General features: G+C 50.1%; 1 protein-coding gene across 6 annotated transcripts in view; it reads left to right on the top strand.

Moving 5' to 3' along the window:
- The window catches only part of kcnma1a (potassium large conductance calcium-activated channel, subfamily M, alpha member 1a), a 1,078,477-nt gene that overhangs the window by 780,361 nt on the left and 278,267 nt on the right, over positions 1–19,849 (top strand). For all 6 annotated transcript variants that reach the window (XR_011588354.1, XM_070865680.1, XM_070865679.1 and 3 more), the window contains exons 10-13: positions 897–1,007; positions 7,155–7,260; positions 10,453–10,535; positions 14,387–14,456. Coding sequence is in view for 5 of the 6 variants with exons in the window: in XM_070865680.1 (XP_070721781.1) it covers positions 897–1,007; positions 7,155–7,260; positions 10,453–10,535; positions 14,387–14,456 (370 nt within the window). In the remaining variant the exon portion in view is untranslated. The remainder of the gene's footprint in view (positions 1–896; positions 1,008–7,154; positions 7,261–10,452; positions 10,536–14,386; positions 14,457–19,849) is intronic.

Consider the following 19,849-nt stretch of genomic DNA (forward strand, 5'->3'; position numbering starts at 1 on the left):
AAAAAAAAAGGGTCAGCCATTTAGGTAGGACTGAGATGAGGAGAAATTTTTTCACTCAAGAGGGTGGTGAATCTTTGGAATTCTCTACCCCAGAGGGCTGTGGAGGCTCAGTCGTTGAGTATATTCAAGACCTAGATCGATAGGTTTTTAGAGATTAAGGGAATCAAGGGATATGGAGATGGGGCGGGAAAGTGGAGTTGAGGTAGAAGATCAGCCATGATCTCATTGGATAGTGGAGCAGGCTCGAGGGGCCGAATGACCGACTCCAGCTCCTATTTCTTATGTTCTTATTCTTCCTGTTATGCCCTCTTCTTCATTCGCCGGTCTAAACAGCAATTGGTGTTTTAAAGTGAAATGTTTCAAATTGCCTAGACCTAGAGTTTTCATATGGGGTTGAAACTTCGAGTGATGGTCACAGCAGGAGTAGCCAACCTTCATGGAGAGTGGCAGAGGAAGGCGTTTGTTTTTGAGGTCAGTGAGAGGGAGCAGAATTGACAGCGCTCCAGGCTGGGGTCTGAAGTGGATTGGACGAATCAGAAGCTGGTTTACATCTCTTGCCCAATATCTCACGTAGGTTTGATGGAGAGTAGAGTAAACGTTATCGTTGCATCTCGGGTAGAGGGAGAGGCCGTTCAGGCCCGTTTGGAAATCGCGTGGGGATGTGAATTATGGGACAAATTTGCATTCACCTGCTTCTGTATGATGGACACAGCATTCGAAAAGGCCAAGACTGCCCGGCTTCTTCACAGACACAAACCCCTCACCTCCAGTCATCACGCCACCATTTTGTTCTCTGCCCAATCTAGTTGCTGAAATGATAAGGCTGTATTAACGTCGGAATCTCTGCCCGTAGCTGTAGCATGGAGTGTTGACCTGGTCTACTTTCACTCCAACAGGCATATAGTGGTGTGTGGACACATCACGCTCGAGAGTGTGTCCAACTTTCTTAAGGACTTCTTGCACAAGGATAGGGATGACGTGAACGTAGAGATAGTCTTTCTGCACAAGTAAGTAACAGCTTTGTTTTACGACCTAACATGCCGAAATGCAGTGATTGACTGAACTATTCCACACTGGCACTTTGATTTTTCCCCGTCGAAAGCCAGATATTTTGTTTAAAAGCTTGTACCTATATGTGAACCTGCTGGCTTAGACATGTGTGAAATGGAGGGAGAGAGAGCGAGAGAGATGCAGACTGCCCACAAATACACAAATGTGGAAAGCGCTCTCGTTCCATGTTCACACACATTTTAATAGGCCCATTCTTTGGCACTGCAACTTCCTGTCGCTGCAAACTCTGTTCCCTCGCCACCGACTCTGTTCCTCTCCCCAACTTCTGTCTGGGGCTCAACCACAATGTTCGCACCCTTAGTGTCATATTTGACCCTGAAATGAGCTTTCCACCACATATCCGCAGCATAACTAAGACCGCCTATTTCCACCTCCGTAACATCGCCCGTCTCCGCCCTTGCCTCAGCTCATCCGCTGCCGAAGCCCTCATCCGTGCCTTTGTTACCTCTAGACTTGACTGTTCCAATGCACTCCTGGCTGGCCTCCCACATTCTACCCTACATAAACTAGAGGTGATCCAAAACTCTGCTGCCCCAAGTCCCGCTCACCCATCACCCCTGTGCTCGCTGACCTACGTTGGCCTCCGGTTAAGCAACGCCTCGATTTCAAAATTCTCATCCTTATTTTCAAATCCCTCCATGGTCCTCACCCCTCCCTATCTCTGTAATCTCCTCCAGCCCCACACCCCCCCGCCCCCCCCCCCCGAGATGTCTGTGCTTCTCTAATTCTGCCCTCTTGAACATCCCTGATTATAATCGCTCAACCATCGGTGGCCGTGCTTTTTGTTGCCGAGGCCCCAAGCTCTGGAACTCCCTGCCTAAACCCCTCCGCCTCTCTACCTCTCTTTCCTCCTTCAAAATGCTCCTTAAAACTTACCTCTTTGTCCCAGCTTTTGGTCACCTGCGCTAATTTCTACTTATGCGGCTCGGTGTCAAATTTATATCTCATAATACTCGTGTGAAGCGCCTTGGGACGTTTCACTACATTAAAGGCGCTATATAAATACAAGTTGTTGTCCAGTTTTTGCCATTACTGGAAACGGGACTGTCCAATTCAAACTGGACTGGTGGTTCAGTTAGTATAGACAGTGCGTTACTAAGCAACTGGTGCAAGGAAGGCCCTCGCTTCAGCAGCTGGCCTTGGCTGTGGTCATGGCTGCGGATGCTGTCCCTGACTGGGGCGGAGGGCCATTACTTGCTTGTTGCCCCGTCACCCCACCTAGAAAGTGTAATTGTGTGAGAACAGGAATGGACTTGAACACGCCCCCGTGGTCTGCCCCTACTTACTGACCCGGCTCACTCTTGGCCACTTGGGTAAGGTTGTGGAGGGCAAGCAATACCCATGGAACCATACTTCGCCCCCCCCCCCCCACTCCCTCCAGCCCCCGCCCCCACCCAGACTAAGTCTTCAGCAGAAGAGAACATTGGAAGGACAAAGAAAATACAGTCATGTTGCTCTGATTCTCTAGCACTCTTCCAAGAGCTTGCCGGACATTGAGATACCATCCATCTGTTTCCCGCATTAGTGTCCTCAGCTCAAGCTGTGGAGCAATCTCGGGGGAAAACCCTGGAAATCTGACATAAAATGCTGGCAATACGCAACATCCAACATGAGAAAAGAGGAGTCAGTGTTTCAGATAAAGAGCTTTCACCAGAATACTGGAGAGTGATCAGGCTAAAGTTCCCCTCCTAAACCCTGAATGGTCACTTGTAGCAGAGCTCAGCTAACTCAACACAGACTGGAGATGAGACTGGAGACCTTCATGGCCTGTAGGGGCCAGACACTGGGACTTCACCCCTGAACATAGTGAATATAACGCCCTTCCCAAGCACTGCAGTAAAGGACTCCTGCATGTGTGACCATCAATGTGACACCATAAGTACAACATCTCCCAACAATCGTGCTCCCTGTCTCTCTAACCTCTTCTGGCCCTTCAATCCCTTTGAGACCCTGCGCTCCTCCAATTCTCACCTCCTGCCCATCCCTGATTCTCTTCATTTCAGCATCGGCGGCCATGCCTTCAGCTTCCTGGGCCCTAAGCTGCGGAATTCCCTTCCTAAACCTCTCCATCTCTCGACCCTCTCTCTCCTCCTTTAAGACGCACCCCAAGACCTACCTCTTTGACCAAGTATCCTACCCTAATATCTTCTTCTGTGGCTCGGTGACCAACTTTGTTCGATCGTCGCTCCTGTGAAACGCCGCGGGATATCTTACTGCGCCGTAAATGCAAGTTCTTACGTTGTTGAAGGGGACACGGGGGGAAATGTTAAAGCAGTATGCGTGTCGTGGAATAAAACATCTTTTTAAATAACATCGCTGCTTCATCTCGTTCCAGAAATGATGCTAAATAGATTAGCACGACTGTAGCTTTGGCTGGGCCTCTGCGAGCTCCATTATTGATAGCACTGATGATTTGATTCATTGCCTGTAGTTCCAGTCTTCTGTTCTCTGGATTAACACATCAGCAGGGGAGCCGAGCAATTCACTCACTTCGCCCCAGCAGCATCTGTAGCTGCTGATTTTCCTAAACCGTGGCTGCAGATCGCAATTATGTGAAATGATCCCGGGGGTTGCCTCAAAGCCTCTGCGAGCTTACGCAGTGAGTAGCTAAAACATACAGGCCAGGACAGTGCCAGGGGCCAGAGTAGTTCAGGGGTACGGGGGGGGGGGGGCCTTGTGTCGTGCTGTATGGGCCGACTTCAGCTTGGGCCAGTGCTCAAGACGCCACCCCCTCCCACACAGCTGGCTTCCATCCAACTCGGGTTAGGAAAAGAAAGACTTGCATTTATATAGCGTCTTTCACGACCACAGTATGCCACAAAGCGCTTTTTTTTTTACAGCCGATGAAGTACTTTTGGAGTGTAGCCACTGTTGTAATGTGGGAAACGCAGCAGCCTATCTGCGCACAGCAAGCTCCCACAAAACAGCCATGTGATAATGACCAGATAATCTGTTTTTGTTTTGTTATGTTGATTGAGGGATAAATATTGGCCAGAAGGGGGCGGGAGCAACCCTGTCCAGGCTGCTCACTGTGAGCGCAGTCGGCAAGTTTTGTAGCTGTGGACATTGCGCAGGGAGAGGATCGGGCTCGGTGGCGATGCACCTACAGGTTGATAAGCCCACAGGCCACTCGTCATCCAGACTGGCACATCAACAGTGGCCATTTGGATTTGCGATAGCTCCTGGGTGCCTGACACCAGTGGTGCCCGTACATCAGCCAGAGGGCAGTGCCTCGCCGCGCGGGCAGAGGAAGGGGCCTAGCAGTCCGGTGAATAAATCTGCATATTCCGATTTCCCACAGGAGGACGATGCTGAATCAAGCCAGACGCTCAGAGATCTCTGCGTCTGTGAGCTTCTGGCACAGTACAGGCCCAATTCACCTCGAGCCCATCAGAAAGAAAGAAAACACACAAAAAAAATATTTTCCATAGAAAGGTCCCGAATATTCAGTAAACCTTTCGGAGCCTGATTGAGGATCCGTTACATTTCTGTGATTGGTGCTATTTGCTAAATTTGTGTTTCTCTTGCATTTTGTCATGCAACCGCTAGATGGCGTTGTCTCTGTTAGACGACCTGAATTTGAAAATGATCGTATTTAGAGATTGCAATATTTCTTCTTCAGGAAAAAAAATACCTTCGATATTTCCCCCCCCAGTTTCCTTCTCTTTAGCAATTTGTGCTATTCCCCAGCTGAAGGGCCAGAAAGTCTTGTCTCCCTGAGCCAGGGCCACCGTGTAACTGGCAGGGTGCGAGGGGAGACAGCCCAGAGTGACTCACCTGACCATTTCCCTTGGCCGGGCGGGCTAACCCTAGCTCACAATGGCACCAGGAGGCTGGCCTGAGATCAGGAGCCGGCACAGGAGCCGGCATTGAGGGAACCCTGATGGGCAAACTGTGATATATGCTTGCAAGAAGCACACTACACAAGATGGCTCTAATACAGAAACTGGTCATCATGTGACCTTACCACATGAGCCTTTATTAATTACATCGGTAGTTGCAGTACATCAGTAGTCCACTAGGGGGAGCGCCATTACACAAACCTTTGTCCTACATCTTGGTTGCACATAGAAACATAGAAAATAGGTGCAGGAGTAGGCCATTCGGCCCTTCGAGCCTGCACCACCATTCAATATGATCATGGCTGATCATGCACCTCAGTACCCCATTCCTGCTATCTCTCCATACCCCTTGATCCCTTTAGCCATAAGGGCCACATCTAACTCCCTTTTGAATATATCTAACGAACTGGCCTCAACAACTTTCTGTGGTAGAGAATTCCACATGCTCTCTCAACCATTCTTAACATGCCTGCCCCGGTGCCGAATTAGACTGTATTCTTTGGAAAGATGCTGCTTACTGTCTCCCGGGGCTCCGAGTGTGTAATCTCAAGCAATTGGTCTTTGTTGGCAAGCAGAATCCACCCCAAGAACTATAAGGAGCTGATAGAATGTGTCAAGTGGATTGTGCAATATCTAGTGGACTACTGCTCCACCTAGTGGACTACTGTGGTAATGCAGCCATTGCTGTAAATACAACAAAGGCATCAGGTGACAGGTCACCTGACAAGTTCCTGTGTTAAGAGCCACCTTGAAGTCTGTGTGTTGTGATGTCGTAAAGACTATACCACAGATTGTGTGAGGTGCTACTTTCGACAATTGTTGAGCGCAATATGTACAGACCGAGACATCAATCCAGTATCAAATGAACATTTTCCAGAAACACAGGTTCTTATTGAGATCACGTTTTTGCTGCTGTGTAAGGTCACATCAGGATCTACAGCGGAGCCAGGTCCCCTGGGGTGGCAGGTCGGAGGATTGGGGCTGGAATGCTATAGCCCATTCTCTGACCTGGGCTTCCCAGCAGTCATGGTCTCCCCATTGGGAGCGTGGCAGTGCACAACCTCTCCTCACAGGAAAGCATTCAAACCTCTGGTTCGGTGTAATGCGCAAGGTATTCTAGAGAGTTGGCAGGAGCTGTCAGATTCTATTCAGATATGATTATGAAGTGGCTTTGATAGAGTAGATAGGGAGAGACTGTTTCCTGTGGTGCGGGGGGGAGGGGGGCGGTGGGGGGATCGGTAACCAGAGGACACAGATTTAAGATAATTGGCAAAAAATGTCGGGGGAAATGAGAATTTATTTTACGCAGCGAGTTGTTATGATCTGGAATGCGCTACCTGAGAGGGCAGTGGAAGCAGATTCAACTTTTAAGAGGAAATTGGATAAATACTTAAACTTTTACAGGGCTTTGGGGAAAGAGCAGGGAAGTGGGACTAATTGGTTGCTCTTTCAGAGAGCCGGCACAGGCACGATGGGCCGAATGGCCTCCTTCTGTGCTGCATGATTTTACGATCCTGTCAGACCCCATTCAGATATAATCTTATGTTCCAAAAAGTCTCCAGTTACAAGGCTTACATTCAAGGTTCATTCCACCACTACCTGTGGTTTGCAATGTGGAGCCGGCAGACCTGAGTTATACCGCTAGCTGCGAGTTGGACATTGCCGGGTGACAAAACCGTTCGGGTCTTCGGCCAGGTCACGTTAATGTCCGAACGCGAATGTGGCCCCTCTCCCTGACATTAAGAATATCCAACATTATATTTCAATTCCCAGACCTTCCATTGCACCATCGAGCAACTTTTAAAATGTCGCTTTGCACGAGGGCCAAGCAGGAACAACAACAACTTGCATTAATGTAGCGCTTTTAATGTCCCGAGGTACTTCAGACAAAGGTTTGACACTGAGCCACATGAAGAGCTATTAGGACAGGCAACCAAAAGCTTGGTCAAAGAGGTAGCTTTTGATGAGCGTCATAACGGCACGGGTTTGGCTGCTGGAAGTAGGGTGAGCATCTCCCCTCTCGACTTCATATGCAGGGGCTTCGATCAGTGAGTGACCCCTGACTCACATTACCACTTTCTGTGCTCGCATTCAACCCCCAAAATCACTTTGCATTAAAATATTATTACAACACAGCCTCGATTGTCACTGCTGGTATTTCTCTTGTTTAAACATTGGAATGTTTTTTTTTAAAGATTTGCTGCTCACTAACTGTCTCGTATTGTTTTTTTTTTTCCCCAGTATTTCCCCTAACCTTGAGCTCGAAGCCCTTTTTAAAAGACATTTCACTCAGGTGGAATTTTTCCAAGGTTCTGTCCTGAACCCTCACGATCTAGCCAGAGTCAAGGTAACGGCTGTATCCTTTTTCTGACTCTGCTGCCCTGTGTGCGATGGTATGACGGGTGTTTGTATCTTAGCCAGGGCAGTAGGTTTGCGTCAACTCAGGAAAGTTCCCCCTGCTTTCCGATTTATCAGCTGCTGTTTTTCAAAGCCACTGCGGGTGCATGTGCTCTGGTTTCTCGACGGTTTGTTTAGAAAGCTGCGTCTCGTTTAGTGTAAGACAATCCACCCGCTACGTAAGGGTGAGGTGGAACAGAACCCAGAATCGCAAGCAGCTGCAAACAGGCAGGACAAATAGCACAGCCGCTGTCCATTAATGTCTACGTGACACTCAGCGGCTACCTGGAGTGGAACGCCTTGAAGCTGACCATCGCCACCTCGGTCCACCCTCTCCGAATTATTAAGAGTTGCACATTGACTGCCTCGCGTTTCAGGCACGGGTCTCAACCCTCGGCTTCTTAGAGAATCCGGAGTCACACAGAACAGTGTTGCGGCCATCATGACAGACAGTGGCCCAGAATTTTCTGGAGTGTGGCACCTTTATTTCCCTCACCCCTCAGCTCGAGATTAGGTGCAGAAAGAGAAAGAAAGATTGGATTAAGAGTGAGAGAGAAAAAAAAAGAGACGGAAAGGGCAAGTAAGAATTTTGTTCTGTAATTATCTTTTAAAAGTCTCTAACAACAATTTGCTACCTGCTGGAATGAGACGCCACAGCTTCAATTGCTGCCTTTCTGGGCTGGAGAGGTGTGGCACTGCAGGATCATAAATCGTGTCCTTAAAAGGATCCGTAAGCTGTTAAGTCCCAGCCCTAACTTTCTGCTGCGCGTTTAATGCATATTTGCTGAGCAAATGCAGCAATTTCTGGGGGGGTGGGGCGAAGGTTGAGGGCGAGCACCATTTTTGCGAGGTTGACGGCAGAGCAGCTCAAATTGTTCAGCGACTTATGGCGATTCGCAACTTATGAGGAATCTCCATCTCGCCGCAAATTGCTGAGTTATTTACACACTAATAACAGCGTGAACATTTAACTCCGTATTCATTTCTCAGCAAATTCTGGGCCAATGAAAATCTCCAGGAAGTTGGGTGTCATGGCAGACATCAATATTGTCCCATCATTTGTGGGCCAGCAGTGAAGCAAAGACGTTCTCTGCTGGCTCCGGAGTAATCTTCGCACAAAGTTCTCACGATCTCTGTGATGAGGGGAGCAGCTTATCCGACGCGCAGTTGAAATCAGCGTTGTACAGTGGGAATCCCCCAGCGCGAGCTGCCGTGACGTCAACAAGCTGGCTAAGCAACCAATCACAGTGCAGATTTCTCACAGACCGAGAACCAGCAAATTGAAAGCACCAATAATCATTTAAAACATTTACAGGGAGCGAAATAAAGATTGGGGCAGACACATTGGATTAAGGTAGAAGCTGAAATATCATGAACAAACTTTTTGAAAAAAGATTTTTTTTTTTAAATTAATTTTAAAATCTAATCTTTTTAACTTAATGGAGAAATTTGACATCCCACCAATATAACATTTTCGGGGCCAGAACAGTTGTTTCTATCAGTAGCTATTACTCAGATCGCCGTTAAAAACTCAGTTACACTTCATTTGAGTGGTTGTAACTTTTTATGGGGTTTCGAACAGCGATATTTGTTTGGATAAGGGGAAGTGATTTCACTGATTGTCGGCTCGGGGTTAGGCGGGGTGGGGGGTGGGGGACGGGGGGAGTGGAGGCAGGGGGGGTCCGCAGCCAGGGTTGGAGAAGTATTTCCGCATCAGTCCGTCCCTGCGCTAAATCCTGACGTCAGTCTGAAAGGCGGAATGACGACGGACGTTGCCAGTTCCTCGTCATCAGGAGCGCAGGTTCCAGGCCAGTGTTCCACTGGATTTCGACAGTACTGATATCAGCTTCAGTTTCACTGCTTATTCAGTACAGTATGGTGCGGGCGTTGAGTTGGAATTCAGTCCGGGCCTAGTGCAGTCAAAGTCTTCCCTCTCTGACACCGCGGTGCCAGGATCTTGAAATGAGTTTGAGAGCGGCCTGGGTCCGACCGCTGATTGGGAATGGATCCTCAGCACGAAACAGCCGAGAATGTGGGAGAAATTCCCATTCAATTCGACACTCTCATTCACAGCTGCCGTTTGAGTGGCTGGTGCGGGGAGAGGGAGCCTGTCACACTGGTGCTTTTCCACACTTGTCCTTGTTGGTGAAGAAAGGAAGGATATTCTGTATTTAGCTGTCCTTCGCCTGCCCTGGGAGTCCTTGGTATTGGTGTCGGCACTGACTGGAAATGGAACAAAATATTTCATAGCCAGCGTCCCTGCCCTGTTCATTCCTGAATGGACGAGTGTTCGATTGGGCTGCACTCCGCTGAGGGAACAACTGTTTTGGCCACACAATTTCCTCCTGCCTTTTATAGCAGCAATTTAAATAACATGCGGAAGAGTATGTCGCCAGGTGTCAGCTTGTTTCTACAACCACCCAACCCAACAGAGATAGGCCTGTGTCCAGGGTGAGTCAGTAATGGCCACCTCTACATGTAGCATTTATAGACATTGCTTTTCAATTACTGCAATAGTGCCCCTTCCCCCCCCCCCCCCAGCTTATCCGCTTGGGCCTACCAGCTCCTAGCTCCCAATCAGCAAAGGTCAGCAGAGGTCAATAGTTGGTTTCCTGGTCAGTGCAGCAGTCTATTATTGAGCAATGACAGCTTGAGTGAAGGGTTATGGGGAGTTGAGCCCAAGATCGGATCAGCCATGATCTTATTGCATGGCGGAGCAGGCTCGAAGGGGTCAATTAGCCCACTCCTGCTCCTATTTCTTATGTTCTTGCTGCATATGAGTTGGGTAAGTGTTCCTCTGTCCTAAAATGAGGAGAAGGATTACTCTGGCTACGAATAATCCTCTGGGAAGAACCTGAGATAAGTCACTTGGGAAACCTTTCCTCCATTTAAAAATGTCACAAAAGTGATTTGATCGGGTTAATTTTATTTTCCCTTCATACAGCCTCCCTACGCAAAACCTGACATAAGGAAGTGATTGTGATAAAAGTAGGACTTGGCTTAATGTTTGCTCAAAAGTTTCAAATCCAGTTAAACGCAATCTTTTGAGGGTCAGTCTAATGAACTGTGTTTGAATTTGATGTTGTGTCCTGCATCTGATCCCCGCCTTTTCATTGGCTTTTCATATTTTCCCGTGTCTCAGATAGAGTCATCGGATGCATGTCTAATTCTGGCCAACAAGTACTGTCCTGATCCCGATGCTGAAGATGCCTCCAATATCATGAGGTAAGAGTGGAGGATGGAACATTGCGGCTGAGGGAGACCTCATACCCTGCAAAGGGACACGGGCCCGGAGTGTGTTGGGAAGATGCTGGGCAGGTTGTCCCAGTGTGTGTGCTGTGTCAGCAGTATTGAGTCGCTGGTCCGTGTATAGGTGTTTTGACAACAGCAAAATGGCATTTAGCTCACCAAGCCCATTCCCTTTTCGATAGATAAACAGCCTCTACTGACCCCCATACCACATCCCTCAATCGTGCAGCTAACTGCCACTGAATCCCATCATTCTACGTTGCTGGTTTTCTGCGGTAATTTATTCTACAATTCGTATTATCCTTGGGGTGTAAAATTGCTCCTGGCTTTCCTCCTCCTTCCGAACTTGTGTCCTTGGTATTTGACCCCTTCACAGAGACAATGTGCCAGGATTTACTTGGGCCACTTCCCTTTATTGTCTTAGAAATGTCAGTTGGGTCACTTCAAAGTCTCCTTCATCTCAAATTCCCAAACCTTTCCTCATAACTGCAATTCCTAACTCCATGGACTGGATTTTCGCTGACTTTGCGACCGTGTTTTTGCCGTGATTTGACACTCCGCGGCGAAAACCCGGGTCGGTGGGATCTTCTGGCACCTGTTTGCGGCGGAGCTTCCACGTAGCGCCGGGGGAGAGGTGCGCCGATGTGCAACGCCACGGATTGCATTACCGTCGTACGTTCGGCTCTCCTCGCCGCGCCCAGAATACCGACAGGGTCAAGCCTGCGGTGCAGCCCTGCCAGCAGCGGTAAGTGCGAAGACCTGCGAAAAAAAAAAGGTAAGTTAAAGTTTTTATTTTTAAATTATTTTTCAGCGGTTTAGTAGTGAAAGTTAGTGAACGTTTTTTCAATGATTTTTGCAATTTTTATTTTTGTTTTCCCCTCCTGAGGCCTCTCGCAGTGCACTACTCAGACTAAAGTTGCCAAAACTCACGGTTTGCGCCGCGAATCCTCATGCAATGCCGACTTTACCGCTGCACCGTAAAGGCCAAAGTTTAGGCCTAAAAACGAGAGCACGGTGAAATTGGTAATTTTGGCGTAAAACTACCATTTTCGACGATCACCGAAAATCCAGCCCTTGAATCATTTTTGCCCGCCCCCCCCGGTACTGTCTGAACGGTAGTAATATCTGTTAGTAATCTTATTGAGGTCTTCGGCAGCAATGTGAACGGCAAAGCAGCAGCTAGTGTCCGGGTAGTACCACTGGGGCGGGGGGGAAATGCTCGGACTGCAGCCTCTGCTCCCCCACGGGGAATATTGGGGTCACAGTGCTCCCCACCCCCCCACAATCCGAGATCATTGCCTTTGCCTCGGTCAGGGCCACATTGTTGCTGGAATTTGCCAGCCAGTGATCCTGCCCGGCCTTTACGACCTATTGTGAGCAGTGAGCAGGGTAGTGACAGGCTGGGGGGAAGAGCAGACATGTGGCAGATTAAATTTAACACAGGAAAGTGCGGGGTGATAGATTTTTGTAGAAAGACTGAGGAGAGGCAATATAAACTAAAGGGTACAATCCTAAAGGGGGTGCATGAACAGCGAGACCTGGTGTGCACAAATCGTTGAAGGTGGCAGGGCAGGTTGAGAAAGCGGTTATAAAAGCATACGGGAATCCTGGGCTTCATAAATAAAGGCACAGAGCATAACAGCAAGGAGGTTTTATAAAGCACTGGTTCGGCCTCAACTGGAGTTCTGTGTCCAATTCTGGGCTCCGCACTATAGAAAGGATGTGAAGGCCTTAGAGAGGGTGCTGCAAAGATTTGCAAGAATGGTTCCAGGGATGAGGGACTCCAGTTACGTGGATAGACTGGAGAAGCTGGGGTTGTTCTCCCTTGGAGCAGAGAAGGTTGAGAGGAGATTTGATCGAGATGTTCAAAATCATGAGGGGTCTGGACAGAGTAGAGAGAGAGAAACTGTTCCCATTGGTGGAAGGGTCGAGAACCAGAGGACACAGATTTAAGGTGATTGGCAGAAGAACCAAAGGCGACATGAGGAAAAAACATTTTTAAGCAGCGAGTGGTTAGGATCTGGAATGCGCTGCCTGAAAGGGCGGTGGAGACAAACTCAATCGCGGCTTTCAAAAGGGGATTGGATAAGTACCTGAAGGAAAAAAACTTACAGGGGAAAGGGGGGGCGGGGGGGGGGGGGAAGAGTGGGACTGGCTGAGGTGCTCTTGCAGAGAGCCGGCACGGGCTCGACGGGCCGAATGGCCTCCTGTGCTGTAACCGTTCTCTGATTCTATAATTCAGCTGGAACAAATCTCAAGCCCCAAACCTTAGTCGTCTAGGGAACACGAGAGATTGGAGTCACCCGATTCAGCTGACTGCACAGAGCACGCAGGACGTTCCACCACTGAGCCCACTCCACCAGCAGTACATCCAGTAAGGAATTCAGGACAAATCTCTTTTGTCCCAGAGCGTGGTTAGAGTGTGGAACTCGCTGCCGCAAGGATTAGTTGAGACGAAGAGCACAGAAGCATTTCAGGGGAAGCTGGATAAGCACATGAGGGAGAAAGGAATCGAAGGTTATATTGATCGGGTGGGAGGGGAGCGCGTGTAGAGGATAAACACCAGCATGGATCTGATGGGGCGGATGGCCTGTTACTGTGCTGTACGCTCGATGTACTAATGGTGAGTGGACTGGGCTCATTTGGCAGTTACTGAGAGGCAGACAGGCCATTGGTTACTCAACAACCGGGAGGAGGGAGGTGACGTTCTGACAATTGGGTGGGGAGAGGAGGCAGATAGTCAGGCATCAGAGAGGAGGAGGGGCAGACAAAAGGTGGAGTGCGTTCGTTTTGTTCCCCCCACCCCCAAAGCTTCATCCAAGATGGTGCTCACAATTGAGCATGATTTCATTTTGTGAGCAGAAAGGCTTAAAAGAAAATCGAGAAATGTTTGTAAAGGGCGGCTGATTCGCTCTCACCTGTTTTACACGAACGCTTAAAGTTAAAATTACCCCCCATTGTGTTTTATTTCAAATGAGCTACACATTCTTTTACATTCAGTTAACGTCTATTATCATGGCCAACAGACATCTCCGAAGGAGGCATTAGTTTGCTGAAATGTTTCTTTTTTAATTGTTTCTGCATGTGTTGTACTTTAGAATGTGGTTAGCTTTGTGGTTGTGGTTGAGGAGTACCATGGCAAATTATTGCCGGGTGCGGATCAAAATGCATTGTGGTGCACAAAGCGCTCGTCGCTAATGAGTCCTCCGAGAAAGGATCTGTTTCTAAACCGAAAATCACCCTGGCTGGCCTCCCACATTCTACCCTACGTAAAGTTGAGGTCTCCCAAAACTCGGCTGCCCCGTGTCCTAACTCGCACCAAGTCCCGCTCACCCATCACTCCTGTGCTCACTGACCTACACTGGCTCCCGGTTAAGCAACGCCTTGATTTCAAAATTCTCATCCTTGTTTACAAATCCCTCCACGACCTCGCCCCTCCCTATCTCTGTAATCTCCCCCAGCCTCCCCGAGATGTCTGCACTCCTCTAATTCTGCCCTCTTAGGCATCCCTGATTATAATCGCTCAACCATCGGTGGCTGTGCCTTCTGTTGCCTAGGCCTCAAGCTCTGGAACTCCCTCCCTAAACCTCTCCGCCTCACTACCTCTCTCTCGTCCTTTTAAGACGCTCCTTAAAACCTGCCTCTTTGACCAAGCTTTTGGTAATCTGCTGTAATTTCTCCTTCTGTGGCTCGATGTCAATTTATAACACTCCTGTGAAGCACCTTGGGACATTTTACTACGTTAAAGGTGCTATATAAATACAAGTTGTTATTAATGTAACTAAAAGTAGGCACTATCTAATGAAGATTTTCATTTTATGTTTCAGGGTAATATCCATCAAAAATTATAATCCAAAGATAAGAATTATAACACAGATGCTGCAGTATCATAACAAGGTCAGAATACTTTTCCTTATTCATTCAGAATGCTGCTTTTATAACTCTCCTGGCCAGATTAATGGTTTTCAAACTTCACTGTTGGGGAGAGGGCTGTAAATATTGACTGGCTCCTGGGAACCCTCCCATCATATCGACAGACTGCTGTTAAACCTGTGCCTGAATCTCCGAAGGACAGTGTCACCTATACAAAAGCAAGCTATCCTCCCAGTCACATTCAGCAGGAACAGGAACGCAGCAGTGAGTCCCCACTGCAGAAACGTCTCTCGATCTATCTCAAAAAAACTAAGGTCTGGAAAAGAGTCTGATTTCAATAACAGTGTTCAACAAGGGGGGCCCATGGAGTGAGGTCCCTTTTCGAACTAATCTACACTCTTACCTTTCCAGCATTATCTTCGCGCTTCGCCAGGATATTTTATATTGCTTCATTATTGGATGATTGACTTATTTTAGGCCAATAAACCCACGGGATTCTCAGGGGTCGGCTGTGTATGAGGGGTATTGTGCTTTGGTTGTAGCACAGGGGGTATGGGGGTATGGGCACGGGGGGTATGGGGTTATGGGCACAGGGGTATGGGGGGATGGGGATATGGGCACAGGGGGTATGGGGGTATGGGCACGGGGGTATGGAGTTATGGGCACAGGGGTATGGGGGGATGGGGATATGGGCACAGGGGGTATGGGGTTATGGGCACAGGGGTATGGGGGGATGGGGATATGGGCACAGGGGGTATGGGCATGGGGATATGAGTATCGGGGTAGGGGGGTATGTGCACGGGGGTATGGGGGGATAGGCATGGGGGGTATGGGCACGGGGGGTATGGGGGTATGGGGATATGAGTAAGGGGGTATGGGGGGATGGGCACGGGGGGTATGGGGATATGGGCACAGGGGGTATGGGGTGTATGTGCATGGGGGTATGGGGGGATAGGCATGGGGGGTATGGGCACGGGGGGTATGGGGATATGAGTAAGGGGGGTAGGGGGGTATGGGCACGGGGGGTATGGGGGGATGGGCATGGGGGGTATGGGGGTATGGGCACAGGGGGTATGGGGGGATGGGCACAGAGGGTATGGGGATATGGGCACAGGGGGTATGGGGGTATGGGTATAAGGGTAGGGCGTGGGGGTTACGCCTCTACTCTATAATTCCGGCTGTGGTCATATTGATCAGTGGTCGCGCGTTTGTGTGGACACACGGCCACTCTTACGAGGGGTCAAGCAAACTCCCCTGATCACTGAGCGGGGTGAAGAGTTCGGCCCCGATCGCGAATGGGGCGGATTTCCCGAGCGGAGGGCGGAGTTCCGGTTCCTGCTCGCAGCATGTGTCTTTTCTATCCCGGCAGGTTCCCGGCCCGGAATCAGCCTGATTGGCAGGTCTGGCTCCCTGTCGGGCACTGAACGCTGCAGAGGAGCCACAGGCCAGGAGCAGAGAGGGAGCCTGTTCCCGTGGTAGTGATAGTGTGGGGTGGGGGGGGCGGTTTGGGCCTGAATCCTGAGGAGGGTGGGGGAAGAGGGGGAGACAGCGAACCTGTGAGGGGGTGGGGTGTTGCCGATCTTGGAGGGGAAAAGCAGGTTTGCTCAGGGGGGTCCGGGGGGGGGAGCAGTCCTTCTCCTCCTGGCTCACAAGCAGCACTGGAAAGGCTCTGGCCTCCTCCCCACAGCAATCCTTGCCTCCCTTCAGCCGCCGGGTTTCCCGAGGCCCAGAAAACCCGTCTGGCCGGGGTTAAACCCGCAAGATGTGAGGCACGCAGCCTATTTATAATATTCAAATGAACATCCCGCCCTCCGGGAGCGGGATTGGCTGCCCGATTCCCATCCTGCCTCCATCAAAGCCGGACGCGGGCAGGTTGGAGGCCAGTTGTGTTCGGGTTTTGAGACCCCAACAGACTCAAAACTGGATAAAAGGTGTTAAGATCCCCCTCTGAGACTCTGTAGATCAGACCATCGACAACCATTAAGCTGCAGGCCTGTTCCGGACTTCGCGCACCGGGCGCACAGCGGCTCCACGATGGAAAACCCGCGCGGGCGCGGAAATGTGAATGGGCCGTTAAAGGGGCCCCGCCCCCAAAAAAGACATTTGCGGGAACATTGTGCAGAACTACGCCATATAGATCCCAAACGCTGGCGGGGGATGGGGGGGGGGGGGGAGGGCGGATGGGGCTCGGCTATGGTTCTCTCCAAGGTACAGATGCGTGCGAGCGTTACTTACCCGGAGAATGGGAGAGGCGCACTGGAGGGCTCCCGCTGCGCCTGGTACAGGACCCCAGGGAGAATCGGGAGAGAAATGTGGACCAGTGGCGAAATGTTCTGATGGAAAATGACTTGCGTGTTCAGTAATCATTTCCTTCCGCAAGTCTGACAGCATGGCATGTGACGTCGAGACAGCGAGATATTTGATAGGCTATGTCGGTGCCAACAGTATAGCTTCCTGACCACGACCTGACCTGGGCTCAAGCTGCACTCTCAGCAGGTGCTTCTCTATCTCTCCCCTCGCACCGGCTCCGCATTCCCTCATCTGGAGGAGAGGGGACATTTAAAGAAAATACTTTTTGCAGAGGACATAGAATGTGACCAGGAGAAGCATGAGGCAGGGTGGAATCGGAGCAGAGTTTGATGTTCCGGTTATTTTGAACTCATCCCCTGCCCTGGCCTCGAGGTGAATCGCGCTGTACATTTAGTGCGAGCAGTATATCCTCGGGTCGATGTTGCTCCCCTCTGTGGTCACTATTGGAACTGCAGCCTTCTCACTGTCAGGCAAACTTGCTGCTTTTCAAGAAAGCATGCAGTTCACAGCAGTTATTCTGTGCAACAGAGATGGCAAATTTTAGCGTTTTGCCATGCGCTCAACACTTTACAGCTAAACGCATTTTTTTATCACTTGAGGTGATCCAAAACTCGGCTGCCCCGTGTCCTAACTCGCGCCAAGTCCTGTTCACCCAAGAATGTTCCCAATGTTGGGGAAGTCCAGAACCAAGGGTCACAGTCTAAGGATAAGGGGTAAGCCATTTAGGACCGAGATGAGGAGAAACTTCTTCACTCAGAGAGTTGTTAACCTGTGGAATTCTCTACCGCAGAGAGTTGTTGATGCCAGTTCGTTCGATATATTCAAGAAAGAGTTAGATATGGCCCTTATGGCTAAAGGGATCAATGGGTATGGAGGGAAAGCAGGAAAGGGGTACTGAGGTGAATGATCAGCCATGATCTTATTGAATGGTGGTGCAGGCTCAAAGGGCCGAATGGCCTACTCCTGCACCTATTTTCTATGGTTCTATGTTTCTATCATCATCATCATCATCATAGGCAGTCCCTCACAATCGAGGAAGACTTGCTGCCATTCCTGAAGTGAGTTCTTTGGTGGCTGAACAGTCCAATACGAGAACCACAAACTCTGTCACAGGTGGGACAGATAGTCGTTGAGGGAAGGGGTGGGTGGGACTGGTTTGCCGCACGCTCCTTCCACTGCCTGCGCTTGTTTTCCGCATGCTCTCGGCGTTGAAACTCGAGGTGCCCAGCGCCCTCTCGGATGCTCTTCCTCCACTTAGGGCGGTCTTGGGCCAGGGACTCCCACGTGTCAGCCAAGGTGTCCTTGTAGCGTTTCCGCTGCCCACCTTTGGCTCGTTTGCCGTGAAGGAGCTCCGAGTAGAGCTCTTGCTTTGGGAGTCTCGTGTCTGGCATGCGAATTATGTGGCCCGCCCAGCGGAGCTGATCGAGTGTGGTCAGTGCTTCAATGGGTGATGCTCCCCCATCACCCCTGTGCTCGTTGACCTACATTGAGTTAAGCAACACCTTGATTTCAAAATTCTCATCCTTGTTTCCAAATCCCTCCATGGCCTCGCCCCTCCCTATCTCTGTAATCTCCTTCAACCTTACAACCCCCTCGAGATGCCTGTGCTCCTCTAATTCTGCTCTCTTGAGCAGCCCTGATTATAATCGCTCAACCACTGGTGGCCGTGCCTTCTGTTACCTGGGCCCAAGCTCTGGAACTCCCTCCCTAAACCTCTCCGCCTCTCTACCTCTCTTTCTTCTTTCAAGACACTCCTTAAAACCTCCCTCTTTGAACATCATCATCATCATAGGCAGTCCCTCGAATCGAGGATGACTTGCTTCCATGTCAAAAAGTTCACAGATGTTTCAATGAAGGACCTAATATTCCAGGACCGCACTAAATCTTGAAGAGTGGGAGATGTCTGTGCGTGGATTTTTTTTACCGTGTGGTGGCCGTTGCACACCAGCCACCACACGGGCTTGACAGAGCTCGGTCTTGGTCCAGTGGCAAGGGTTAACCAAGACGACTGGAGACCTGCTGTGCTGCACGGACCTAGTGCGCGCACATATCGCAGTGTGGGCTGGGCCCGTGCTGCCCCTGGGCCCTCGCCTCTTCTGGGCCTCGAACCCTCACCTCTCCTGGGCCCCAATCACATCGCTCTACAGTCTCTCGCCGCTCCTTCGCCCCGACCTCGCCGCTCCTGCTGTACCTGCCCACGCTCCAATCAGCGACCTGGACCTTGATGACGTCCCTTTTCACTGCCGTTGCTCTCCTGTTCCAGCACGTGCTGCTCCTTCCGCACCCTGGCCTGCTCCGATGGTGCTCCCAGGCCTCTTTGAACAAGCTTTTGGTCATCTGCCCTAATTTCTTTTTATGCGGCTCGGTGTTAAATGTTGTCTCATAATACTCCTGTGAAGCGCCTTGGGACATTTCGCTATGTTAAAGGCGCTATATAAGTACAAGTTGTTGTTACTGCTGAAAGAAATACCATCATTTTTTGAGCTCCATTTGAAACAAAAGAAATGAATTTCCCTCCTTGCTGCACCAGCTGTGAGAGGGCAGCAGATTCTCCTGCCCCTTGTCAATCTTCTCTTGAGCCAGTTGCTCAGAGGTTGAGCAGCCCAGATGCTTTCCCGCCCTCCCTGTGAGGAAAGAGACTGAGCTCTGTTCTTTTCATCCCCTCACAGCCTGCCTGGGATTGGGAGCACGCCGTGTGAGGAAGAGGGAGTCCAGAACAAGGGGGTGCAACTTTAACATTCGAGCCAGGCGTTCAGGTGCGATGTCAGGAAGCCCTTCTTGCCCACAAAGGGGGCAGGGGGAATCTGGAACTCTCTCTTCCCCCCCCCCCCCCCCACAAAACGCTGTTAAGGTTGGGGGCAATGTTCCCGTTAAACTGTGCGGCCGCGCAGGACGCTCAGCGGCTTTTCAATGGAAACACCGCGCATGCGCGGAAATCTGAATGGGCCGCGCTCCCAAAATTAGCAGCATCATTGGCTGGCGGTCAATTGAAAATTTCAAAACTGGGATTGATCGTTTTTTTGTTAGGCAAGGGTATTGAGGGTTACGGAACCGACGCGGCTAAATGGAGTTAAGAGGCAGATCAACCATGATCTCGTTGAATGGCT

This window comes from Pristiophorus japonicus, chromosome 22 (genome assembly GCF_044704955.1).
Source record: "Pristiophorus japonicus isolate sPriJap1 chromosome 22, sPriJap1.hap1, whole genome shotgun sequence".
NCBI lineage: Eukaryota > Metazoa > Chordata > Chondrichthyes > Pristiophoridae > Pristiophorus > Pristiophorus japonicus.